We start from the raw sequence: 27,686 nt of genomic DNA, 5'->3' as shown, positions 1-27,686 counted from the left end.
CCTTAAGCGCTTCTAGATTTGTATTAGTAAACTTCTAACCTCAATTTCTTCACTTTCTGTTTAAAGTTGTATAATATTTTTCAAGCATTCAGAAGTCAAGAAAAACCTCTGAAAACTCTTTATTCCTTTCTCAACAGGATGTTTTTTGATATAAAAATTGTTATTACTTTTAATAAAGAAGAAAACTTCTTTTAGGAGTTGTATCTAAGATTACATATGGCCTTACTTAGAGTGAGGAAGAGATATTTTGGCTTACTTTAAATCAAAAGTCTCAGCAGAATGTGGCAATTTATCATGCTTAGCTCTTAAAATTGGGAATGCTGGTTTGTTTTGTAAATCTGCTCTTTAGTTTCCAAATTATCTGAGGGCATGACACTTACCTTTGAATCTGAAGTTATTAAAATCCAGTTGTTTCTCAGCCTTCAAACTCATTCCTGTGACACTGGAAGTGCTTGAGCATGGCGATGCTGAGACCCTGACAGTCAGTGGCATCTGTGTCTGCTGGGAGTCGCCTGTCTTAGCACATGCCTGTGTCTGTAACCTTGGCCTTGAAATTTTTTTGGGTGTGTTTTGAGGTGCTTTTTGTGTTTTGTTTGGTTTTGTTTGTGTTTTTTTTTTTTTAATTTTGGAAGCCAGAAATTTAAAGAAAGCACTTGGGGTTTGTGTGCCAAGCCTTGCTTGGTGGATTCCAGTTCCAGGGTCTCTTGAATACTGAAGCGTGCTGGTAACAGGGGATGATGACGTGAACCATACTGCCAGGATCCACACTTTTTTGTGGCACACCTTAGACCTCTTGAGAGGTGATCAGGAGCCTTGAAAAATGTATCTGGATGCATCTTGTTTGCTCTGCTGCTCTTTTTTGCACAGGTTCTTTTTCTGAGTGTGAAGAAAAGCAGAAGTCTAGTAGAATACAGCGATGGTTTTTCTTGTAACCCACCAAAAAACTGATTTGCTGTTGCTTTGTTTGAGATTGGCATGTAGCTCATTCCTTCTTCTCCCATCCACTTGTAAGACAGGTTCAGCTGAAGCTAGAGTAAATTGTTTAAGCTGGGGACATAAATTGGGTGAGTTATAATCAGGTTAAAAGCACTGGTCAGTTCGTGGGTTTTCTTTTTTGTTGTTGTTGGTTTTTTTTGTTGTTATTTGGTTTTGGTTTGGTTTTTTGGAACAAAACCAAGACGAGAAGCCTTCTGTAGATGGGATGCAGATGACTTTAATGAGGCATTAGAGCCATGGCACCATGGCTTCTGTGAATCTTTCCCAAGAGGTATAGTGATCACAACTCTGACTATTACACCTTCTGATGGTGGGTAAGGGGATTAAATGGTCAGCTGGTCCAACTCAGGGCTTACAAATCTCTGTTTAAAACAGCCTCCTGCCTTTTCAGGTTTTGTAGTGGGGGGAATAAATCTGTTAAGATGCTTTATTCTGTCCTTTCATGCCTGAGGGCAGCCTGAGGCCCAGGGCGTGGGTAATGTGGACAGAAGGCCTGAGAGACATCCAGAGAAGACATATCCCCCTAGGAAGTTGCAACCACAGTTTTCAAGATTCAGTTAAGAAACTTTCACTGTAATTAATTTTGCCTAGGTTTAAAAAAAATAAAAAGTTGTTTTCCCTCTTCATCTGGAGAGGGAAGAGCACAATCTGACAAATCTCTTGACTCTTTGTTGATAGCCAGTTCTAACCCAGGACAGTGATCTCTCCCTTGAGGTACAGATGGTAATTTGCAGGAGATGTACCCTGCTAGGGAAATAACCCAAGGAAAGAACTGCTTGTGTCTCACCAAGGGGAAGCACAATCATGAAATGTCAGAGCAGCTGACTTACTGCCTTACTGCCCTGGAAGCTTTGGCTCTTGTGTGGGAGGCAGGGTAGAGATGAGCTTGGTGACCCAGAACTGAGCAGTGTGTAGGGAGTGCTGCATTTCCATGATACACGGCCTTTCCTGGCTGAGTGACCAAACAAGCTCAGCTTTTACCCTCGTGACTTCCAGTGGCCAGGAGTGCTCCAACTCCGCTCCGCATTAGTGGTTTGTTGGCATGCCAGGCTTTGAAGGCAGCGTCTGTTGAGTGCAGTAGATGTGCCTGGACTTTCAAGCTACAAATAAGTTCTGAAGAATCCTGTCTGTCTGTACCCTCTGTCTTTCCTTTTTAACTTGCCAGGGCAGGGGTAAGGTAGCCCTTGCTTAGCTGACAAAGTCGCAATCATGCAGCTTTCTCATCAGTCTTTCCAACTCTGATGAGTTGGAATCATCACTCTTTCTCAACCCCTCCTGGCTGCTAGCCAGGACAGAGCCTGTTTGGTGGAGCAGAACATGCCCTGTATCCCTGACATGTCACCTCACTCGCTGCAGGGACTTAGGATAGACCCTGAGCCATGGACAGTATCAGGATTATTATGGTGCTGCTCTGCCTTTGATCAGCGCAGCATAGAGAATGTGCTGGGAATGCAGGGACTTTCCTGGCAGATTTTGACAGTCTCTTTGTTTCTTTTGCTTTGACAGTTCGCACACAGCTTGAGACTTTTCTGGTTATAGTTGGCTGGAGTGCCCTGGTCCATGCTGCCTTTAATCCCCTTAGACCTTGAACTTCTGTCTTCACAACTCCAAAGAAAAAAATGGAAAATATCTTGTTTTATCTGGAGACAAATAATCAAATAGGCTGCAAGGGGAATATAGTTTGGTATGTGTATGTGTAAATGTCAGGAAACAAATTGAATTCACACAGAAAGAATTTGGATAAAGGCTGAGGAAGCAATAGATTAATCTCTGTTCATTTTCCCAGAAAAGGATCCTATCATGCTGAGCTTAAGTTGGGGCTGCAGCCTGCTTGTGAACTCAGCACCTTAAGAGCTGAACTTAGTGATCTGTATCCCTTATTTCCTTAAATATACTTTAGTATGAGCATGTGGGAGCCTTAACTGATAGTCCACATGTAACCTCTGTTGCGTCTCTACCACCCTTTTATCCTTGCTTGCTGGGGTAACTTTCAATATTAATTTTTAGTAGAGAGGTCTTCTAGTGTCAAAATGGGTGGAAAACTCACAGATTATATATCTACATACTGCCCTTGTGTACAAAGTACAGCTGCTTCTGGGGCAGAGGAGAGGGCTGTAAGAAACTTATGGTATAACAGAGAGCAGCACATTGTGCGTGGTAGAAATTGAGGGGGTGGGGGCGTTGAAAGCCAGAGAAATAATTATTGCGTTGGAATTGGAATTAATTTACTAGCATGCTATATAATCTCTGCTGACCAAAACAAACCAGGCCTTTGTAGCCTAGAATAGTTTGACCAAAAATTACAGCTCTAGCTTTGTGATACATTCAAGTTTCTTTCCAGAACCTGAGTTTGGAAATGATGTGATAAGTGTGTGCAATGTGGTTGAACTATCAGCACAGCTTTCCACAGAAGCCTCCTGAGAGGGCAAGGGACAAGTGGGTTGTCTTGGATGATTTCTTTAAATATTCTCCATCAAAAGCATTGTTTGCCACTCATCTCCAGCGGATTTGAAATTTAAGGTTCCTGTGCTAAAACAGTAGCATGTAAGAGTGGAGGAGAGCAAATCTACAGCTTTACTTTCCTTCCAAACCACATCTGTGCTTGTTGTTGCTGCTGCTGACCTAGAGGTAGCTGAGCCAGGGTAATGATAGCAGGTAATGGAGTCTAGGGAGGGTAAAAGGGTTCCTTCTTAGTCTGACTCCTAAGTTTCTTCTTGGGTCCCCTGACCCTTTCCCCCAGAGTCATCCTGGAGGTCACCATTGGGATCAACTTTCCTTCTCATCTGCCTCACCTCGTTTAGTAGAGAAATCACAGAGGTTATTTTGATGCATTCTTCAGGTTCTGTCCTGTGAAACAGAGTACTGGCAATGTTGGAATATCTGAGGAGTTGTGATTTTGTTACTTTTGCACTAGAGATGTAGCTGTTGTCAAAATTCAGAGATTTTTGACTTATGTACCTCAGAAGTCATGTTGTCATGGTGTCTGAGTATTTCATAACAGCCTAAAGGTTTTCATCGATATCATCACCCCTCTGCAGTTGAAGGAACTACTGTGCCCTTGGGCTTTGAGACATCCTCTACAGAAGAAACTATCTGTGGCAGAGCCTGAAGGAGAACCCACAGAAAAGTATTACCAGATGCACTACTTCTATTGTCTGTGTTTCAGTTCCACAGCATCTGCATTGTTAAAATACTATTTTGCTTTAACTTGGAATTCCTGTTGACAGCCTCACCAAAAAGATAAGTTCTGGATTAGCCTGAAGACCTGAACTCTCCTGCTCTTAAAGGAGTCACCAGCTCCTTTTGTGCAGGACAAGAGAAAGCAGACTGGGGCAGCAGCCTCTGTGTCAGGTGACAGGTTTGATGGTTTGGATGCTTTACCTTAGTACAGGATTTAATGACTAAAAATTATTATTTTACAATAAATGATTGCTTATCCCTTCTTCAGAGTTCTGCCTCCACATGCTAGGAGAGAATACTTAAAAAAACATGCAAGAAAGGTGTTGGAGACTGAAGAAAAGCCTAACTGTGGTTACTCTTTTCTAGGTCCTGTGTTTAATGTCTCAGTGCACTCTGACAGCCCAACGATCTACCAGGGGGAAGTGGCAGATTTGCTGTGTATTGTCACGATGGAAGGAATGGCACTTGAGCCAGGTATTTCCACAAAATTATTTTACTTGTAACTCATTTGCCTCTGCCAGGCAGAGTAGTATCAGCAGTTACAACCCTGTGTCCTTGGAGTGAGGCTGTAGAACTAGATAAATACAGGAGGGCATGTTTGCTCTACGCAGCTCAGTTTAAAACGAGAGTTTTTTTGTTTCAATTTCTGAGGGGAGAGGGGGAAAAGCGTTCTTACTATTAAATCCTCCTCTGCTGTCCATACCAACTGAGCCCATTGCAGGCGATCCCTGCCTACAACCAGTGGATGGGCCATGAAAACCATTCCTGTCCCCTTTAATTGGAAAGGAGGTCCATTGGCAAAACCATTTGGGAGAAAATGGTCACCTGTAAGCAAATCTTAGTCACTTGGCTTCACACTTCAGAGTGAATTTAAGGCTTAAGGTAAATCTAAAAATCATAATAATTGACTACTGCAACCTAAATGCCAAAAATGTTCATTGTCTTCAGAGCTGAGCCTCCTTTTCTCTGTGGAAGAAACAAATACAGTACCTAGTTCCCATGAAGAGGATAGCAGACACTTTAGAAAGAGATTTATATGAAAAGCTGAGAAGTTCAGAGAATTGCTCAAAACCAGCTACTTGCCAAGCATTGTCTGAGCTGCTTTTCGTCAAAGTGCTGTGAGAGCAACTCTGGTTCTTATACCCAAAATTTGGTTTTGGAGTGAGTTTAGGGTTTAAGTCCTTATATATATATGAATATAAACATCTCTGTAAAATCTACAAATATGTATGTAAATATAAATGTATAAGTGTATATACCTAAATGTAAAGATGTCATGAGTCATGCAAAACTTAAAAGTCTTCACATAAGCCAGTACAAAAGGGGTGCTGTGCAGAAAAAAATGCTTCCAGTGTAGTAGCTGATGAGATGAAGTACCAGACTTAGTGAAGGCCCATCATTTTGAAATTCCAAGTTATCTCTTCTACATTAAATCTGAGTGTTGCAGGGAAGCAATTTACTAGATTACAGTTGTGTGCTGCCTGTGAAAAAATGATAGAAGTCTGTAGATTGTATTATTCAAATGCCTGGTAGGGAAGAAAAGCTGAGTAAACTTTATTGTTGACAAGAGTGTCATATCCTGGGATACTGGGCACAGAAAGCAGTGTTGAGTGCCTGTGCACACACCTCAGTCTGTCCTGTGGTTTCTGCTCAGCAGGAAGCCTCTTCCAAGTTGAGGTGTGCCCAAGCTCTTACTGGTATTGTTGCAAGACAGTACCCAAAGCAGCTGCCTTCCTTTCCAGAGCAATAATTACTGGCAGGGAGCAGCTGCTGCTTCTGCTGGTGTTTGACAGCTTAAATAATGTTGGGGGTTGCCATGTGACAGAGGCCTCAGCATCCCTGACTCGTGTAAAACTTGAAAACCAGGACAAAGGAAGTCCCACCTGAACATGAGAAAGAATTTCTTTGCTCTTTGGGTGAGTGTGCACTGGAACAGGTTGCCCAGAGATTCTGTGGAGTCTCCTTCTCTGAAGAGACTCACAAGCCATCTGGGCATAATCCTGTGCAATGTGTTCCAGGGGACCCTGCTCGAGCAGGGAGGTTGGATCAGATCACCTCCAGTGGTCCCTTCCAGCCTTACCCATTCAGTGAAAAGGGGCTGCTTAGTAACAGTAGGTCTCTCCTGTCAGTGCTTTGTTGCACTTGGGTTTGTGATGGTTTTGTTGTGTATTTGGTAGCTTGAGACTGGGAGGAGCACTGACAATATAAGGATATTAAAGGGATTGAAGTAAAAAAGTGTTGTCTTCAAGGAGTTGCTCATCAGCATAATTCAGTTTTAATTTGGAAATTTCATAAGGGTTTGTGGATGTCTCTTGAATTGACAGATGATGCCTGGAGTTGAAAATGATGCTGTTTCCGGTGGTCATGAGCAGCCAGAGCAGAGTTTTAAATGTCAACACTGTAATCTGTTCCATAGCTGGATAATGTCACCTTGGACACGAGAGATCTCTGCCTCTGTGTTTGTTTTTGTTTTTTTTCTTTCCTGTTTTTTTGTTTGTTTGGTTTGGTTTTGCTTTTTCTTTTACAGTCTGTAATGAGGCAGGTGAGGCACAGGCAACAAATACGCCTAGAATGGAATAAAGTGTGACATTGTGACAGGTTTTGAGGGAACTCTTCAGTCCATGCTCTGAGCTTCTGGCTGCTGGATGAGTAGGATTTGGAACCTAACCACTCCTTTTATGTGGAGAAATGCAGGTCTGGACCCTTCATATGGGCCTGAGAAGCTGGTCCATTTTCAGTCCTTGCTGGTCCTCTGGATGAGACTGGCAGAAGAGCAGCAGGGAACAGCTGGAATTTAGGTAACAGCTGCAGCATGTCCAGACTTCCTTGTCAGTCTGCCTTCTTGGCCTTGGGAGATGGAGGGGGCTAATGGAGCAGGTTAGGTGAAGAACCTTAAGGGCAATGGTAGTAAACAGATGTAGTTCCTCACTAGTAACCTTATTCCCCCATATCCCATCTCTGATCTGTCTCTATGCTGAGTCAGTATCACAATTTAATTCACAATTGGAATGGAGAACTTGTTTTTTAAATTAGTGCCAAACATTAGACAGACTGTGGAAGTAACAGGACTGTCTCATCCCACTGGAGAAATGAGGCATGCTATCAGGGAAAACCTACACTTCATAATCAGGTAAACATGGCAAGAGTTGCCAGCATCTTCTGGAAAAAAAACAGTATGATGGCAGTACAGACATGGTCTTTCCATTTGGGAGCGTGATGAGAAAGAAGCAAATGCATTTGATGCTCTTCTGAGGGGGCATGATGGCCTTTCAAAGACTCTGCTCGTCTGGTGTCAGACCTGCTGCAAGGCTGTATTTTGGGCTCTCTTGTGAGTAGAGAAAGACCAGGGAGCTTCGTAGGATGTCTTGTTAAATGCCCCTGCAAAACACATTGAACACATTTGGTATGCTCTGCTCTTGTACACACCGTTACTCAACTGTGCAAGCATTAGTTGAGGATTAGTTATGTATGCTTCCTGTAATAAGTTGAGGTGTCAGGTGCCATCTCTTCTCTCTTTGTATGCGCAATCAGAAAACTAAAGTACTTCCAAGGAGCGGAGGAAAAGTTAAATGACCAATTATCTTTGTCAGTGCCATTTGTTACAGTTAGATCCATCCATTTTTTTTTTTCTAGAGGCATCACTTGTGGATTGAACCCTTGTCTGGTAGAGGCAACTCACAATACTTTCAGTGTCTGTGTGTACCCACCCTGTGGGAAATTTTCAAAAGGGTAGAAAAGGTTTTGGCGTGACTGCTACATGCTTTAATTTCCTCTGCTTCTTTGAGACCCTGCTGAAATGGAGTGTGTATTACTAAGCTCAGTACATGGCAGCAACTGCTCCCTCTAAAGAAGTGCTCCTTTGGCTTGGCAGCTGGGGTTGGTGTTTTGAATTGATATGAGGGGAGTATGTGTATGTCAGGGGGGAATAGTAGTTCTTCTGTGCCCTGAAGATATAAAAGCTGCTTCAGATATTTCTGTTGAATACACATTTTCACAAATGATCTCTAGGATTCCCAGATCACCCATTCTTGGGCTGTGTGCTTAGGGATTTAAAAGTATTACTTACTGTGACTGAAAGGAGATGGTTTTTTTTTATCTGCTCCAGACAGACTCAGTGGGCACTCTGGAGAATTTAACAAAACCAGCTTGTTTACCTCTTATATGGCTTGAAGTGGTTTGCTCAGCTCTCTAGGAAGCCCTATTCAACCTCATTTAAATGTAGTAAACAAAAAGGGTCTCAGAACTGTGATTCATTACTGTAGCAGGATGCTGAGAGAGCTCCATTCTAAGCACTGGAAGTGTATGGTTCGTAAGAGCTGGTCTAGAAATAGGATTCCCTTTTTTGAGGAGTGATTGGCCAGGGAAGCAGCTAAGACCCAGACAGCTTAGTCCTGTGTGTCAAATCGAAATGTGCATAAAGATGTGCTTTACATGCTGATGATCCTCGCTATCTGAGGAGGGGAGGAAGCACAGCACCACTGTTACTCTGCTCACACAGCTCTGGAGCATCCAGTTCCCAGGACCTTGTGTTCCTTTGTGAAAGCATCTCTGCTGCACGCCCTGGTTGCTCTGAGGTCCTTGATGGCCTTCTGGGCTTGGTACTGGGATGTTTTGCTTTACTGTGGGGCGTCTTGTCAAGGTGTCCCACACTACTTATTGTGTGGTACAGAAAGAACCAGTGAAAGAAACCTTTAAGTGTGAGTGCAGTGCTTGAAGTTGAGTTGTTGTAGATTTGGGACAAAAATCATGAGAGTGACTTTACAGCATTGATGCGAGGTGTGTGTGGAATGATGCAGATGCTTTTGGGAAGCCTAGTGTGTGACCTGTTTTATGTCAGTAAACCTACATACTTATTTGCACTTGGGAGCCGCTAGGCATGTTCACCTCTGATATTTAGAGAGACCTGATTTATATCCTGGCTTTGCTAAACTTTCCTATGTTTTTATTGCACGAAACCCAGAGATATATAGAAATGAATCATAGGACTTTGCTGTATTAAGCTATTTCAAGGAGGATAGTGACAGAGTACTTGGAGCCAAATCCTCCCTCTGACTGTCTGTAGTGAGTCACTAATTGCACACTGTGTATACTGACTAATAAAATATGTTGGCATAATACTGCTATCCCATGTTGTAATTACAGGAAATATATCCAGCTATTCCAAAATGACAGCACTCATCCTTGTATGTGGAGGGAAGGGAACCTCAAATTGTCTGGGACACAAAAGAAGGAATTCTTCGAAGTTGCCTGGGAATCCGGAGGCTAAATTATTATTATCTTTTAATATCTAAATTTATTGCTTAAACCTCTTTTAGCAAGTTTAATGGTGTGTTCAGTGTAATTTGATTTGGCCTGAAAGGTATCCATATGCTCCTACAGTACCTGGAAACCCAAGAGCTAATGGCAGTGTTGATCTCTGGAAGGAATTGGTCATTCCCAACGTGATTGCCTGTGGAGCAGTGCTATTACCGTATTTGGCATAAACAGACAGCAGAGATGAAGAGTGGTTTCTATAAACAGGACTCTCTCCAGAAGGGGCCCTGTTTCCCACAGACAGTTGGATGAGTGCACAAAGCAGAGGTCAAAGTTTGATCTTGTTGACTGAGCATGTTTATGGTAATTTTTATTAACTTTGGTTTCAAGGGAAGTGCTCAGAGAGCTTTGCCAAGTAACTAATAGTAGTACTTGTAGTATGATAGGCAAGAACAATTGCTGTGAGGGCCTGCTGGTCCATGTGACCTATGCTGGACCCCATGAAGGACTGGGACACCTACTCCTGCTCTAGGGCTGCAAAACAGGGCACATGCCATCACCCAGAGCACCCGGCCGTGGCAGGCAGGGCAGGAAACTGGCTGGGCTCCCAAAACAGTGTGACTAGACAGTGTCTCTGGTAGTAACATCTGCTTTCTCATATTTTTGTTTTGTTTCTGAAGGTGTGTGTAAAACCAGTGTACTTTAGGAAGGAGTTAATTATATTCCAAACACTGGGTGGTTTTTCTTGTCAGCAGTAAGGAGGAATGTTCTACATGGCCAACTGATGCTATACTTCAAATAACAGAGCTGAGGATGTCCCTACTTCACTTGACTTTAAAATATTAAGGTTTCCTTTGTTACTGAAGTGTTAGCTTGCCTGATAGAGATGCAAAATTTGTCTTCACTTAGATCTGTAAACAGTTTGAGTACAACAGTAGGCTTAGGCTTCAATTTTTCCATTAGCATGGAGGTCAAGTGTGAATTAGAAGATCAGTTTAAAATTCAGGTTGCTAATACTGTGTTTTTCAGAGATCTCAATACTAGAAAATGGAGGTTTGATATATTTCCAGAAATCACTGGGACTGCCTTAGGTGTGTGCAGAGGTTAAGTAAGCCCTGTGCACACATTGTACCAGTACTCAAAACTCAGAACAGAAATAGTAACCTCTGTTTCCAGTTTGGGCCCATCAGTTTGCTAATGTGCGGGGAAGGAAGACCTGCTGAGGAAACAAGTGAGCAGGCTTTCCTGTCTATGCTGTAGGTCATGCCAGGTTTCAGACTCCAACTGGTGTTGCTGGGCTCATGTTAGCAAAGAATAGGAGTGATTTTTAAAGCAGATACTTAGCTACGTCAACCTAATAGGGTTAAAACTGATCTGCTAATAAGATCAATAGGACCTTGCATGAACACAATGAGCTAGATGTGCTGATGGACTCTCACTACTTGTCAGATATGTTAAAAGTGGAAGGTGATGCAAATATGTTTTATGGATTGTGTCCTTGGGTGGTAAAACTTGTACAAGGCATGATGTCTGATGGGTCACAGTAACCCACAACTCTGGGTGAAAATGTATAAAAGCATCACGGCCAGGGTCTGCTCCTGAGTGCTTTGTACTCTTGTAGATAATTTTTTATGCTCTATGCAGAATCTTGTTTATTCATTTAGCCAAACTGTAGATATAAGGAAGAGGTTTTCAGGAAAGAATCTTCTGATTTTGTGGTTGTGTAGGCCCTGCTCGAAGACAGTGACTGCAAATCACTCTCTGCTAGCAAATACCTAGCACTTCTACTCCCTTTTCACTGTAGGTTCAGCATAATTATACAACTTCTTATGATACTAAGCCTGCTTGGTAAAAACTTAGATCAGAGTTAAATAGAAATTTTAGAATAGCAGGCAGAAAAAGCAAGAAATCTCCTCTTTGTCATCCCTGTAGTAAGTCACTCTTTCTGTGCATCTCCATTCTTCCTATCAGTGCATTTATTTGCAGTTCACTGCTTGAATCCTCCTAGAAAGGGCATGTTATGGGGGCTTTCTTTTTTTTTGTTCTTTTCTTTTTTCCCTTTGCTGTCAGACCAGTGCTGGCTGTGCCGCTTACAGATTAACTTTTCTGCTGAGCAGTGGCACTATGAATACTTCAGAGCTCACTAACATGTCTAAATTCTTCTTTGTCCACGAATGCAGATGATATGTCCTTCGATGTCTCCTGGTTTGCCGTGCGCTCCTTCGCCTTGGACAGAGAGCCCGTCTTGCTGGCCTCGCTGGACCGGAGAGGGATCGTGACGCAGAGCAGGAGGAACGGGAGCAGTGATATCAGCCTGGAGAGAATCAGCCCGCTGGAATTCCGGCTCCGTGTGCATGGCTGTGAGGACCATGACTTTGGGAACCACTACTGCGTGGTGACCCCCTGGGTGCGATCTGCCACGGGTGTATGGCAGCGGGAACCCGACATCAAAGCCAAACCCATCTTCCTGTCTGTGAAAATGGATGGTAAGAGATCGCAACGTGCTACTCACCTTGTTTTTAACACCTTATTATGTCTCTCTGTGGCAAATATTCCTCATAACTGCTTTTAAAGGTGCCTCTGGTAATCTCTTTAGATTTTGTTGTCCTTTTTCTATTGTTTGCAATTTCTGATTCAAGGTTTTTCACAGTAGAAGAATCTGTTCTGCTTGAACAGATGATAGTCGTAAGACTGGAGTGTTTTCTTCCCTGATCCTCTCTTGGTGATGTCTTGCATAGCTGGAGTATCTTTCAGTCAAGGGCGTAGTATTGTCTCCAAGTGTTGACCCTTCTGTGCCTGCTGGAGGAAGCCTGGGTTTGCAGATGGGGCATGATGAATTAGTCACATTATGGTTGGTGTCAAAGCTGAGAAATGAAAGTCAGAGCTCTGACTCCTTCTTCCCTCTCCTAACGACATGTTGCTCCCTGCACTTTGCCTTGTCTGGTTTCCATCCTGAGTTGCAAGTGTTGCTAGACTTCATGAGAAGGAAGTTGCGCGCTGGATGCTGCATTCAGCCCATAGCTAAGGAGGGAAATTAATGCAGGAGGGGTTTTGAACCAGATACTTTCTTCTCAGTGTTTCCAGGAGAGATCATCTTTGGAAGTTCCATGAACTTAAAATGAGCAAGAAGCTTTTGTTGTCCCTGCTGTGCAGATAAGTTTTGTAACTGTACATTTCAAACTCCTTACAGTTCTTACTGTCTTTTAACTCAGCAGTAGGTATTTATAAATCAATTTTTTTTGTTTAGGCACCAGCTTTGAAGGTTGATTACACAGAGTAAATAGTAAATCTAATCATTCAAAGCATAAAGGAGTCCACTCCTTGCTTTATGGAAACGTATTACAAAGAATGCAGCCACACTCTGCCTCTGATGGGGAAACAAGCCAATGCTTTTGTTTGGAGAAGTGGTAATAGGATACCTCCTGGAATGAGCTCTACTTGGCTATCTCACTCCAAGACTCCTTTGGTGCTTCCAGCCTCTCTGAGGCTTTGAAGTGGTAGAGGAAGAATTAGGGTGAAGAGGAAAGGGAGTCCAGTAAGAGACCAATTTTTCAAACCTGAGAAGATTGAAATCAAGAAGGAAAATTAGTGCCATTTTCTTCTGAAATAATTAATCTGCCCCTGACTGAGTAATGTGTGATTTTCTCCTTTTTCATGCAAGAATAAATGAGGGGGATCTCTGAATTTCTCAGTGATATCTAATGACTTTGCCTTCCTTTTTCAGTTCTGAATGCTTTCAAGTATCCCCTGTTGATTGGCATCGGTCTGGCCACTGTCATTGGACTCTTATCCTGCCTTATTGGCTACTGCAGCTCCCGTTGGTGCTGCAAGAAGGAAGTGCAGGAAACACGGCGAGAGCGTCGTCGGCTAATGTCGATGGAGATGGACTGAGTGCGGGAGCAGGACACACTTGCATTTCGGGAGAGACTCACAGGGCTCTTGGATTGTGTTGAGACACTTGCTCACAGGCCCAGACAAGACAGTGCATTTGCTCTGATTTCAGCCTGGACCTCAAGCTTCTCCTTGTTACACATCATGTCCTGAGAACAATCAGGCCATATTTAGCAACTTGGGAGTTCTCCTTTTCCAGCAGCACTTTCTGCATAGGGATCATGTCCTTCTAATGTGCAAACTGTTGAGCCTTCTTTCAGCAGGGCCCTGTGACAAAATTCATTAAGGTTTTGTTTGTCTGTTGATTGGTTTTATTTCCCCCCCTCTTGGTTTTGGAAAGATGTTCCTGTATGAAAGCATGGTGGGTAGGATGACGAATTGGAAAGAGGCTGGTGTTAGACTTTCATTGTATTAACTGATCTACTTTTCCCCTCTATCCCCATCACACCATCCTGTTCCCTTTCTCTCTCCACCTTGGTATCTCACAGGCTTCTCTGTGTTGGGTTGAAGGCTGGAGAAGGTTCTTGTGCTGGAACCATCATGAGGCTGTTTTGGCAAAGAATTGGTTTATGGGTGTCAGCTGCCTTCTCTTCCCTGGCTTTCCAAGAGGTTTCAGTTAATCCTGAAACAGCTTGCCTGGTGGAGGTCTTTGAGGCATTTTTAAAAATCTCTTATTTTCAGTGCTCAAAGTTCTTAGCTGTGGTTAATAGGGGCTAACTTGGCAACCCTGAAGAAGTCAATCTTCAGATAAGCATTTGATGGATGTCTGCCTATGGCCACTTTTTCCCCCCACCCTTCCACCTTCTCTTCTGCCCACTACAGCTGCTCACATTGTGCCTGAGACCCTGTTCTGCTTGTGGCAGGGGGGCACATGGTATCCAGAGACAAGGCTCAACCTTCTGCTGGCCTCAGCAGAGAGGTGGGAGACATTGGCCCTCTGGTGATGGTACGACTTGGGAATAAAATAGGAGGTGGATCTTTGTCTGAAGTTGGCCAACTGATCATGTTTAGAGAAAACTTGTAAACTATGTTTTACCAAATGCACAGACCAGACCCCAGTGCTGCTTCTGCCAGTCCCTCGGTGGGAACCCTGGAGCCTTGTGAGCAGAGTCAGATCTGCAGTAGCTGCAGTGCAGCTCAGGGTAGGAATAGGAGCAAACCCCTGAGGGCAGCAAGAATCCTTCAGGTTTCAGCAGTCCTGGCCTGCAGCAGGGCTTTCCACACGGGCTTGAGACCTATTCCTCGGTGCTACAGTACAGAAGTCCTGCTTTGGTCTTCCACATACACTGACCTGGCTCCTGAGTGGGAGCAATATCTTTTCCAGGCAGTTCTGTCTTCCCAGCACAGCTGGTGTTTTAAGCAATAAAGGTCAGAATAAAAATGCTGTGTATAAACAAATGAGGAAATAGGACTGCGCCACAACCTGATGTCACAGGCAGGGTTTGGCTTGCATCAAGAAGGGTGAGAGATGCAGAGTTAAGGCCAGGGCTCAGTGCTTTCCAGGTTTTTTTTGAGATAAGAGATGCCAAAGAAGAGCATCCATGGAAGGTAGTAGTGGCTGTGGTGTGCTGTTGCCAGTCTGGACATTAGTGATGTCCTACTGGACAATCTGCTTCACTAATAACTCATCCCACTGCCTATTCCAGGGGAGATGCAGGTCTAGTATCTGGACTGTGAAGGGGTTTTTTTGTGGTAAGTTTTCTTTGTGTTTTTTTCCCTTGTCTAGCACCGTGACCTTTGTTCTGAGGCTGACGTGAGGGTGTTTTCCAGAAGGCTGTTTTGCTTCCAGCATGTGAACACATATGCAGCCCCATATGTATGCATAGAGTATTCAGAGGGGTGTCCAGTGATTTTTGGAAGCTTAATATGAAACGTTTTCAAAATGGACTTGATTTGCAGAGCTGGGGCTTGCAACTTGTTATTTGACTCTTTAAGACTTTTCGTGTAGCATTCCAAAACTGGGATATGCAAAACCACTGAACCTCTGAAAGGCTTTGGCCTGAACGTTCATAGCAACTTTTCTTTCTGACCTGATGTTTTTCTTTCTGGAAGAACTTTGAAAAGGGCAATGTTGCAGGCAGACATAGCTGCCTTTCCTGAAGAATAGGGCAGAAGTACTCTCAAGCTTCCACTGTGAAAGCCCAGAAATCTGAAGCAGTGCTGTACAAAGGGAGTTCGGGAAAGGATTCACTCAAATATTTTGACACCAAGAATTTTCCTTCCTCTCCTGTTTGTCTGCTGTAGTGAAATCTTGTTTTTTCCTTGGATCTTATGAAACACCATTTTGATGTTTGGGATGCTGGCTGATCTAGCAACTTCTTTCCTGCATTAACATCTGCTTTCTTCACAGAAGGCCTGTGCCACTGGGGCCTCTGGGAGGTGTGGTAGTGAAGTTCCAAGCACAGCATCAGTCACTTTTTAACCTAACAGACCGACTCCTTGTCTATATGCTCTTGGTTAAGTCTTAGGGAGAGAGGTTCATGACTAATGCAATAATTAGGGAACAGATGAGCAGGGAACCACCAACTCTTCCCAAACACACAACATAGCACATTTCTTCCCTGCTGGAAAAAACTCAGGGTTATTTTGGTTAGGGCTCCCTGCTTCTCTATTGAAAGGTCCCCATGTCCTTATGCTGATCTTCCTTCATGGCCTGTAACAAGCCATCTTTGTCACTCCAAGTGAAGGAAGTTTGCCACTAACTTCTGTTGCTGACAGCCCCTTGGAAGGCAATGCTGCATCCCATTCCACCCTGTATTTGCTGTAGTTGGAAGGCTAGAAGCTGAGCGGCTAGACCTAGGCCCCAGGTTTCCTTCTACTTGTGCCAATTTTGTATTATCCCCTTTTTTAAAAATAGAGCATGAATCTTCTCTCTAATGAAAAAAATCTAGGCCACTTTTCATGTTTTTAATTATTATTATTATTATTATTATTATTTCCTGTGTGACCAGGGTTTGTGTGAGTGGAGGTGTGTGTGCATCTGGTTGTGTATTAAACCTGCAGAGTGTCAGAAGAATAAGCTGCCTGAGGTGCAGTACAAGCATCCATATCCTCCCTGCTGCAACCTGTGGTATTGTCAAAGTATCCTAAGGGCTCACATTGATCTTCCTCTTTTTGCATTGCCACATCTCCTGGTTAAGCCGGTGAATTCCTCCAGGCACTTGGAATTTCAATCCAGGACAACCTTGAACATCATGAAACAGAAGGACAAGATATTTTCTTTCTTTTGTTTTAATTTCAAAGTTACAAAATAAAATTTTGGGCGCAATTCTGGAATGCAGGTACTGAATAGTTCTAACAATGCTGTGTAAAATGTTTCTTTTTCTGTTAAAATAAAGAGCGAGCCTTTTTGATTATGTCTGTGCTGTGGGTCTGGATGTTTGAGCTATGGGCAGTTCTTTCCCTGTACCTTGCATGTGTGCAGACACTATTGTTGAAGGTATAAAATGTAAACCTTACAGTCCTGATTCCAGCAATGTTTACCCCATAAAATAAGCATGAGCCCTATTGTACATTAAGTTTTAAATATTTGCCTACACTTCTGCGATGAACTGGGAAGCAGAATTGTTTTCTGAGTCTATTGTGTTTCTTCCCCACTGTAAGTCAGCCTTTTTGTTGGGAGAGTTTTCTTTTGATTAGCTGGGGCCAGTAGTCACAGTTGGGAGTGTTATGTTTAATATCTGCTCTAAAACCTGGGCATTAGATGTTGAGTCTTCGTTGAAACCCTTCGTGAGGCTTCTTGTTTCCAAGGTACCAGGAGCAAAATCAATAGTGTTGGAAGTAAATTCCCTGCTTGCTTTGCCGATGGCACACCATGATCATACGGCGAGGAGGTGACTTTCTGTCATGGTTTATAACCCCAGCTGGCAGTCAAGCCCCAGGCAGCCCCTTGCTCACCCCCCCACCTGTGGAATCAGGGAGAGGATCAGAAAGGTGAAAGTGAAAATATGTGTGTGTTGAGATGAAGACAGTTTAGCAGGGAAAGCACATGCACTCAAGCAAAGCAAGGAATTCATTCACTGGTTCCCATGGGCAGGCAGGTGTTCAGCCATCCCCAGGAGAGCAGGGCTCCGTCATGCATAACGGTGACTTGGGAAGACAAATGCCGTTGCTCTAAATGTTCCCCCCTTCCTCCTTCTTCCCTGAACTTTATATGCTGAGCACGATGCCATCTGGTATAGGATATCCCTGGGATCAGTTGGAGTTACCTGTCCTGGCTGTGTCTTTTCCCAGTTCCTTGTGCCCCCCCTAGCCTACTCACTGGTGAGCTGTGTAAGCCCTGCCCAGCAGTAAGGAAAACACCCCTGCACTATCAGCACTGTTTTCAGCCAGGCTTTGGCAAGGTGAGTTTGTGTTCCAAGTGGTGCATGCTCTGTCTGAAATGGCAGTGGTGCAGGCTGGTTGACAGCAAAGTGTGTACCTTTGGCTTCTTTCTAGATGGTGTCAGGGAAAGGTGTCCTCTGCAGAGTGAGCTTACAGGAAGCTGGGACCAAAGCTGGCACCAAAGCTCTAAGTCCTTAAGGAGTGACAGGGACTATCAGCCAAGCTAGAGAAATGTCATAAACGGTCTGTGGTCCCTCAGCAGAGCCTTTGCCAGCTGCAGATGTTTAACACATGCAGAAGTAATGAGTGGTATGCTTGTGAGACAGCAGTTGTTTAGCTGTGCAGGTTACAGCTTATTTGGTAAATTTGGATTAGCTTTATGAAGTCCTCTTGCCTCTACCCCTTGGAATGATCTGGGTCTTAATGCTGTTCTTGTAAACATGCTAGGATTTTATCATCAGAAAGAAAGCCAAAAAACCTGAAGTCTGGATTTAAAAAGAAGGGGATACTGGCAAGTAACTGCCTGGGTGTTGCAGTGAATGATGGAAGTTATCAAGTCTTTAGCATCACCTTGTACCTGCCATGGGCTCAGCTCACCTATCTGCTGGTAGAAGTATCCAGCTGCCTGCTGCTCTAAGGGCAGTCTGAAAAGAACTTTTGTGCCAGAGCCTGAGAGTTGAGTTGCTTCTGTAACACCAAGCTCAGGCAATGTGCTTGGCTGTGCTCGTTCAATGACAGAGCCTGGTAGGGCTGCGATGGCTCTGGCTGAGTGCCCTGCTTGGGTCAGGGCCAGTCCAAAAGCCTACTGTGGGGCTGAAGCTGACTGGTGTCGTGTTTGATGCATGAGAAGACATGCCTGCTCTTTGTCATGTGAAGATGAAGCCCAGTCACATAAATCTTCCAGGGAAATGGATGGCTTTTGCCTTTTCAGGGGGACTTTGCACACCTCTATGATTGCAGGGGGCTGAGGTCTGCACAGCAGGTGTCAGACAGGTGCTGTTTCAAGAAAGAGACTTTAACAACTGATCGAAGCTGTGGGATGTGCTCATTGAAGACAAAGCTGCTGCTCATTCTTGTGCCAGGCAAATACAACTTAAATACAGTGTGTAGCCTTCTCTTGGACAGCCCTTTGCCAGGGACCTCCTGCTGTTACTGATGAAAATTGCATTGTACTGTAGCAGATGAGTGATACAGAGAGCTCCAGGGTAATGCCTGGGTTGTTGAGGAAATCATGTTCTGTGGATGTCCTGGTCCTTCAGAAGAACTGCCATAGAGAGAAGCTGTTCTCTTCCCTGGCAGCCGAGTTGCATTCCATGAAGTGCCAGAAGTGTAGGAGCATGTCTGCTTCCACCTCTGCCAAGGGGGTAGAAAGGCAGGACTTTCCAAGGCAGACTTTGTGAAACAAGTTCGTGTTGTGTTGTACTTTGTTCATGTGGGATTTTATACACTCCAGCATGTACTGGGCCTTAGACCAGACCACAGACTTAGTCTGAGCACACCTCTGTCTTCAGAACTGAATAAAGAAGCTGCAGATAGACGGACATGAAATTCCGTTTCTTTTTGGCAGCTAAACCTGGCTTATGTCCTATGATTCCTTGTTTGTAAGATCCTGACAATGATTTGACATATTCAGTGGATGGTAAGGATTGCTAAAGGCCCCACGTTCCTAGAAGTTTCTAAACAGTAGGGTGAGAGAGAAGGGAAGATGCTTCCAGGGCTCTTCTGGCAGAGCTGCCAATATGAATGTACCAGTTACTGGGCATCTGAGAACTCACAGAGGTGTCCTACAGCTGGACTGGTGTTGCCTTTGTAGCTCTTGTTGCCCCTGGCTTTCAGCTCTACAAAGGCCCTGGCATGCTGTGCAGCAGCTGGGATGCTAGGAATGTGGTAAGCAGGGAAACTATCCATGCTGCTTAGCATCTGCCTGCATGTATGACAGCTGTGTGCAGCTACAGCCAAATGCAGGTTCTGAACACAAGTACAGTAGTGCTAACCTTCCCTTTGGTGTTCAGGTACATCCTCTTTCTGTCCCCAAACTTGTTTGCTCATTTACTCCGTGTTTTCTTCCCTCTTCTGTTTCTCATTATTCCCTTCAGGACTCTCTTCTTGCCTTTGTCTTTCTGCATCTCTATGTGACAATGGTCTTTTGTGGTCATCTCTCTGGGGGAGAACGGGGTTACATCATTGTGGTGTGTTTTTGAATCATCTACCGAGACCCCAGGCATCAGGACTACAGCCCAATGCCCACTGCAGATCATCTGCGAGTCTCTTTCCTCATGGGGACCCCAGACAATATGCAAGGAAAGTAAGCATTTCTGACAGGGAAATGATTCCAAAGAGACAGATTCCTGTTGCCAATGCAGAAGGGACAGATTTTCTTTCTATGAAAGATGGGTTTAGCTTGCTTTCTCCAGCTGCTTGCTATCACAACACAAATTGTGCTCCATGTCTGTGTGTTCCAGACAAGCAACCACTGCGATGAACATTTTCATTTTTCAGTATGACAGTGATGTGATTCATCATCTACACCCAGGCTGGCTAACCTGGACTTGAGGAACAGGTAATTAAGGAATGTAATTTATCTGAGCTGCTCAAGACATACATTTTAAAGTAAGAACCTGAAGTACCCACTTCTCACCATTAGCTGTACAGAAAAGCGTAGTTCACCTAAGATACGAGAATTAGACAAGATAAATGTGTGAAAGTACTGGACAGACAAGGTAGGGGCTGAGAGAAACGAGCTAATGACAGGTCTCTCTAGCGATGGGCTGGGGAGGAGGGAGGAAGCCACAGCAGGGAGCTGTAGCCAGTATTCAACCAAGAGACAGATGATGGGTCCTCAAGTTCCCTCTAAACATAACATATTTCTGTGAAAACAGTTCCAGGATGGATTTTGATCTTGATTTTGTTGATTGTATAACAACATATCTGCCTTTGCATAAGAGTAGTCCTTGGATGAGTTGTCAGGATGGATCCAATCTACTCTGATTGTGGCTTTATCCTTGTGCAGGCTCCTAGTCTTCAACCAGGCAGGTTCTCTGCCATGTGGCTACTGGAGTCAACCATGCCCCGTGCTGATGTCCCCAGTGTGTTACCCACAGTGTCCAGTCCCTCTGAAGGTGTCTCTTCTATCAGCTGTACCAACAGTGAGTGGCCTGGCTTTTTGAAGTATTTAGAACAAAATCATTGCCATAAGGTGAGTCTTCCAGTAAAAAAAAAGGATAATGTATTTTTCTACTCTGTTGTGGTTTTGTCTTTTTTCCACAGGGACAGACCTTACCAGCTATTCTGTGTCACTGCCCACTCTCTCCCCCTGTCCCCATCACTGGAGGCCGACAAGCATAGCCTCTTCCTCTAGCTCAGAAATGTCCATCTTGGATATTTCAGGGAGAGCCCCTTCATCCTTGAGTTCTCAGACTCGCAGAAGTATACATTTCATTAGAAATAAGATGTTAAGGTCCTTTTGAAGTTGATGGCTTTTCCTGTAGCCTTTCAGGTCTGTGCTGAGATGTCCTTGCCTTGTGCCATTATCTTTTTCTCTCTCTCTTCTTTCTGTCTTCCACAGTTCCCTGCATGGATGAATGCGGGAAAGGTCTTTTCAGAAAAGGTCCATAAAGGTCTTTTGTATGTTGCTGTTCATTAAATTCCCCTTCCTGGACCTGATACAGTGCTAACAAGATTTATCTCAGGACCCTTGGGCATGTTTAAACCCTCCTTTACCTTGTATCAGTGGTGGCAGCAGTGTGTTGCCTGAGCGTCACCTCTTCCCAACTCGACTGAGACGCACATTTCAGTGGTGAGAGATGTTCTCCAAGTCTCTGGGATTAGCAGGGGAGGTGCTGCAGGCACTCTGAGGTGGAAACTGTCAGGCAGAAGTAAGATAACTGCTGCTGTGTTGCAGTACTGAGCACGTACTTTATCAAGGCCTTCGGTGACAACGTTGAAGGAGGAGTTGCTTTCACACTGAGACTGACAATCTGAGCACAAAGAAGTGGGATCTTGTGTGTACATTTGCGACTCTTCCTGCCGTCTCTGTTTAATCAAAGCTGTGTAGCCTGCAGGCTTTCCCTGGAGTTCGCTGCAGCTCCTGCCTTTTGTTTGAGGCAAATTTGTTTGGCTCAGAGTAAATATAACTTAGCCTTTCTGTGACTATAGTCAAGATATCCTTCTTTAGTGCAAATGGAGGGACCAGCAGCAATGGCATCAGTACTGTCTACATCACATTCTGCTCTTGGGATACTTGTATGGCAATGAGAGGACTGTGAGGTGGTCCTTTCCAGAGGGCTCTACCCAAACCTAAGGAGGGTGAAAAGGTGGCGTGTAGGAACAGAGCATTTACTGCGTGGCCAGGTACAGCTCTCTGGTAGCTAAACACACCCAGACCACTAATCAGCATGTTAATACTACATTTTGGGTCAAGACTCCCCTTAGCAATTCCTCAGGTCCCAAGCTGACTTTGTTCAGACACCTGTGTATGGGTGCTTGGAGAGAAAATTTGTATTCACAGGTGAAGGAGGCATTAGGAGCTTCAAGAGGAACTGAAGCTGGCAGTTCTGAGATTTTGAAAAGGGCTGCCCTGGCTCTGCTGTTGGACCTTGCAAAACTGCTACTGTTTGTGTGATCTCAGAGGAGTGGGAAAGAGGGAGTTCACTCGGGGAGATGAGCAACCGCTTTGATGCTGGGTGAGCTGTAAGTGTAGTTCTGCCATTGCTGCCTTGATTTATCACTTCAGGAGCGTAGCTCTGTATTGCTCCCATGTTGTTGGCACTGCTGGGCTGGCCATGCTCCTTTGGTGTCCCACCTGAGGAGGATGGGGCTTTCGGCCTAGGTAGGTGGTGGGGTTTCCCCCATCAGCCCTTGTGCTGCTCTTTGGGGCCTCCAGCCTCTCTCTCTTCAGCCCCAGCCCCACAATTGCCTGCCTACAGCTCCTGGATGCTCTGCTTACTGCAGCAGCTTCAGGACAGGGAAAAATCCATGCACTTTCGGATTCACACCACTGCCGTTGGAGGAGGGCACATGCTTCCTGAGGGGCCTTGGAGACCCTCTGCCCACCTCTAGGACCGGGAAACACATTTTTGTGCATCTTCCACTCCGGTTTGTTAGGAGAGCAGCTCCCTACTGCAGCCATTGGGGCAGTGGGTTTTGGCAACTGGAGTTGTCATATTTCCCAGCTTAGATGTATTTAACAATTGGCTGCAGCAATGGGTGCTTAATTCTCTTGCTAACATTTCCAGGGCAGCTATTTAAATTTATTTTTTTTTTTAAACCCTCTTGCTTCTGGAAATCCTGTAATCGAATCCAAGCTCTGTCAATCTTATTAGTTTTGAAGTGCAGAATCTCCATAACTTAGAGACCTAAATAAGTAGCTTAATATTAAAACCTAGTTTCTCTCCTAACACGTAATACTGTTCTGTATCCCCCTGTAGAAGCTCCTACTGAACAACAGCCTGCTGCAATTGCTCTCCTATCTCCCTCTTAACCTCCCTCCTCTCTTCCCCGGCCTCTGCCCTGGTTGTGTCTGCTGGGAACCGGAGCGACCGGGCTCGTCCCTCTGCTGCTCTGCTTCAAAGAGCCTTTTGTGGTGCTGCTTGCGTAAAAGATGCTGATGCCGCTCGGAGCGGCCGGGGGCGGGTGTAGCAGCTCCTGGTGCTGCGCAGGAGCTGAGCTGGGCAGGGGGGCTGCACTCGCAGGCTTCGCAGTGACGTGATCGGGTCTCGCAGAGGGGGATTGCCAGGATTCGCGGAGGGCAGGCTGTGCTGCCTCGGAGCCGCAGCCAGGGGAGCAAGGCCTGATGTGGCGCAGCTGCTGAGCGATGCCTCTTTACTGGGGTGCTGCAAGGAGCTGGTGGGGAGGAGATGAATCAACTCCCTTGGTGTGGCAGCCCTCCTTACAGTCCCGCAGCAGTGTGTTGTCTCCCTGAGCTTCCCACTGACTGAAGCTGAGATGTTCAGTAGATTTATGTCAGAAATGTGCTGTGGCCAGCAGTGCAAACTGCAAAGACTGGTGGAGCTGCTGGCTTTAGAGGAATGAGGCTTTTAAACCCTTTTGTGTGGCTGGAAGATTTTAAAAAAATCAATAAGGATTTCACGCAAAGAAAAAAGCACTTTTCATTAGGACAAGATTGGGGCATGCAGTTTAGGCTCTGCCTGTGTCCCGTTGGCAGAGCAGATTTAGAACAGGTGTTTTTGCCTGCTGCTGTGGCAGTGAAGCAGGAATAACCTTTCCCACTTTTCTGAAGTCCTACTTTTTTGTCTGCAGTGACCTGCCAGTTTTGTTCTTCTTTGACTTTTTTTCAATAGAAATGATGGTGCAAACACCAGTTCATTGAAAAAGAGCTGTGGTGTTCTCCTCCTACGCCAGCTGTGGCTGCTTCCTACTGAGAGTGGCCAGAGTCCTAGGAAGCTGCAACTGTACAGGAAGATGTTTCTGTTTCCTGATAGTTCTGCTTTTAGGCTTCAATTGCCTTTTTTTTTTTTTTTTTAATTTTATTATTTGTTTCTGTTGCTGTACTGTATTGTGTTTTTTCTGTGCAAAACAATCCCAATTTTTTTCCTTTTTTTCCTGTGGTGCTGTGAGTTTTGCTCATGGAAGACACTGTCCTTGCCTTGTATGGGAGCCATGTCCCATGAGGGAAACGCAGGATTTGAATTAAAAGAAGCAGTCTTTCATGCCACCATGGGAAAAGACTGTTATTTTCTTCATCTTTGTTAGTCTTCTTCTTTTTTTTTTTTTGGGGGGGGGGGGGGGCTGCCGGGTTTCCCTGGAACTGGCGGGTGGTTTGGTTCTTCAGCACATCAGTGGAGAAATCAGTGTCTGCCAAGATCTCACTTGGCTCCGACAGCCCAAGGTGAAAGCCACGTAGCGGTGAGGTGAGCTCCCAGGAAAGTGAGCCTGGCTCCAGCAGGAGCTACAGGGATTGGAGTATTTGTGCTTCGTCAGGAGGTTTCTGGCTGTGAGAGTGTGCCCAGGAGATCACGGCTGAGCCTGACCGGCCTTGGGGAAGCTGTGCAGCCGGCCGGCTTGTGCTCTGTAATTGGGGGCAGCAACCAGCTGCCTTTGATGTCTGAGCTGGGCTGAGAAAACCTGATGGCAGACTTCAAAGTCTGATGCGCCAGCTCCCCTGATTATCTGTAGGCTTCTGGCGCGTCCCCCAAGACTGCCAGATTATCCCAGCTCATGCTGAGCTCTTCCCTGCGTCTCCCCACCCTGCCTGGTGCCAGCCTCTCACTTTCAAGGCTGCAGCTTCCATTCCTCCCTGTCCTCTGCCTCTCCCCAGTCACTGTGGGTATATGGCAATGGCATTTCTGGGTGGGGGACAGCGCTCCTGAGATCTGTGAAGTGGAGGCAGCATTTTTGGAGAGTTTACCTCCAGCCTGCACCCCTGGGCTCTATTTCCCCTCCCCATTAGGTTGCAAGAGCAACCTGAAATGCAGAGAGCTCTCTGCAGCTGCTCTTTTGCAAGGCACAGAGGTGTTTACAGCCAAGCAGGCACCACGTGCCTTTCCCTTCCTGACAGCCTTTGGGGAGCAGGGCTCCCACCCACGCTGCTCCTGTGCAGGATGCACAAGCTGAAGAGGGCTGGGAGGAGAGGCCTGTGATGTCTTTTTCCCCTTCAGCTTTTCTGCTGGGACCTTGGTGCCTCAGATTAGTCTCTGTCTCCTTTTGCCACCTCCTCTTCTCTGCTCTGGGAGCCCCAGGGTACCCATCTGTGTGCACAGAGATGTGACAGGCAGGTCATTGCTGAGGGCTGGCTGGGATGGAGGTGAGGAGATAGTAGAGCCATGGGGCTGAGCAGAGGCCCCAGAGCTCAATCCCCACAAATGACAAAAGCTCATGGGGGAACCCTTCCTTTTAAGAGCTGGTTTCAGTTGGATTTTTTTTTTCCTTCCCAGACCAAGCAGCCTTGGCAGTGGCTGAAAACCCCTGAAAACCCTGTGGAAAGCTGGATTTGCCCACAAGATGGTTTGATTTTATTTGGAAGGTGGGTTTTGTTGCAACTTTGCAGTGGAAGCCAGCAATGAACGTGATGGCTGCAGGCAGAGGAAACCACAGCTTCCCTAATCCCAGGCACGAAGATGGGGTGAGGGAAGTTGTGGGAGCCATATAGCCAGGGATCCAGCCTGCAGCCTTTCTTCCCCTGTGATTGCTTAATTGCTTTTGGGTCTCAGCAGGCTCTTCCCTCTAAAAATCAACACTGATTATGGGATCATCTCCTTCATTCTCAACAGCTTCCTCTATAGCATTTCTACCCTGATGTGGGAGTGATCCTTACTCCCATCCCTGCCCAGGCTCCTTGCAGTGTGTAAGATGAGTATCTGGTCAGCACTTGTCTGTCCAGAAGGTTTCCAACCCACCATGGATTTTGCTGATGGCTGCTGTGCTCTTAGGTAGAGTCTCCACCGTGGTTGCGCTGGGCTTGGTAAAACTTTCCACACTGCGTTTTTGGTGGTGTTTTTCTGGAAAGCCTTGGCCCAAAATGGCTGAGCAGCATCCAAAAAGGGTGCCTTCAAAGGAATCCAGGGAGTCAGGAAAAAGGAGAATGCATATGTAAGCATATTATTACAGATGGTCATCACGAGTTTGAAAGGCAAAGCCAGTTCTGTGGGTAAGTTCGTCTCCAGTCTTATGGTCTCTGGACTGGGAGATGGTGCTACCGTGCTGGGTTGTGCTAAGAAGTGGCCCTGCTGCTGCAGTGCTGGCAGTAGCCAGGGTTTTCCAAAGGCTAGAGGTCAGCAGTGTTTAATCCCCATGGGCCTGGTGCAGCACTTCAGGTCACCTGATAAGGTGTGTGGGCACAGGCACCACCTGGCTCAGAGGAGGCAAGTCCTCTGCTCCGTGTAGGTATGGGCAGGGACCTCTGTACTACCGAAGAAGCATATTTCCCACTCTCTTCCTTCCTGATGTCACTCCCAGGAAAAGAGGGCGAGGGAATCTTTCTCCCCATGGGTTTGGATTTACTGATGTGGTTTCTAATGGCGATGCTGTCTTTGTAAAAGATTCTCTAATCCCCTTTCTTTGCTCTGCCTTGTGTGGTTAACAGCCCTGCTGTTATGTCTGGTTGCACTGATTTCACAGGGAGGAAGACAGTGAGTTTTACACTGTGCAGTCCCAGGAAGAGGGAGCTGTTGGTTTTGTCCACAGAGCATCATCATTGCCAGTGGTAGGACTGGGCTAGGCAATCTTATTCTCCCTGGTTTCTCTACTGCAAATGTAAACAGCGACTCATGCATCATTAGAGTTGCAAGCTTGGAGTTAAACAGTCCCCGAGTGTGTATTTATCTGCACACTGACTGTCAGGAGCTCACTGAGGTTGAACTCCAAGTTTCTTTTCTATTTACTCTGTCACTGCAGCAGAGATGCTTTTGATACTTTCCCTCCTCCAAAATGGTGAGTGGGTTGGCATACTGTCAACAGGATCATCCCCCAGGGCACTGCTGGCAGTGGGTTGCTCTTGGAAAGCAAAGCTCTTTATCCCTTTCCTTATGAGGTGGGAAGGTTCCATCCTGCAGCAGGGAATGGAAGCCTACCATGCAGCTGTGTGCCTGGCTGTGTCCTGATGCCTTAATGCACGGGCCCTCCTCACCAGCAGGTGTGCTGGGGCACTCCCCCACTTGCCAGCCTCTGCTGTACCTGCTCACCTTCTCTGAGGAGTCAATGCATGGATTTCAGCCCTGCACTGCACCTTCTTCCCCCAAAACAGGTGCTTCTCTGCTCCATTTCATGGCAGTGAGGGTGGGTGTCGGGGGCAGGTGGGATCCTGCAGGGACCTCTCTGCCTGCTGCAAAAGGCCATCCCCTGGTCTGGATTTGGCTTTCTGGAGAGCTGTGTGGTGCTATGGGAGCTGTGTGCCCAGGCTGATGAGGAGCTGGCTGATGGAGGGTTGAGCCTTGCAGCAAGGGAGGGGCCTCTACCTCCATCTCCTGGCCCTTCAGGCTGTCATACGAGTTGATTTTTTTTTTTTTTTTTTTAAATGGGGAAAAGAGGAAACTTGTGTTTGTTTTGGTTTGTTACACAAATCTCATTCCCTCTAGTAGTCCCCTGGG

At 45.6% G+C, this 27,686-nt stretch overlaps 1 protein-coding gene across 3 annotated transcripts in view; it reads left to right on the top strand.

Moving 5' to 3' along the window:
• The window catches only part of PTGFRN (prostaglandin F2 receptor inhibitor), a 66,334-nt gene extending 49,656 nt beyond the window's left edge, over positions 1 to 16,678 (top strand). For all 3 annotated transcript variants that reach the window (XM_027888315.1, XM_027888313.1, XM_027888316.1), the window contains 3 exons: positions 4,543 to 4,650; positions 11,610 to 11,915; positions 13,154 to 16,678. In XM_027888315.1, the coding sequence (XP_027744116.1) occupies positions 4,543 to 4,650; positions 11,610 to 11,915; positions 13,154 to 13,320 (581 nt within the window). In that variant the 3' untranslated portion in view covers positions 13,321 to 16,678. The remainder of the gene's footprint in view (positions 1 to 4,542; positions 4,651 to 11,609; positions 11,916 to 13,153) is intronic.
• The last annotated feature ends 11,008 nt before the right edge of the window (positions 16,679 to 27,686 follow it).

The sequence above is a fragment of the Empidonax traillii genome, unplaced genomic scaffold, assembly GCF_003031625.1.
Source record: "Empidonax traillii isolate 1590-97213 ecotype Southwest subspecies unplaced genomic scaffold, ASM303162v1 scaffold236:size2090792, whole genome shotgun sequence".
Lineage (NCBI taxonomy): Eukaryota > Metazoa > Chordata > Aves > Passeriformes > Tyrannidae > Empidonax > Empidonax traillii.
The sequence above is the reverse complement of the archived record's forward strand: the minus strand, read 5'-3'. Positions and strand labels throughout refer to the sequence as shown.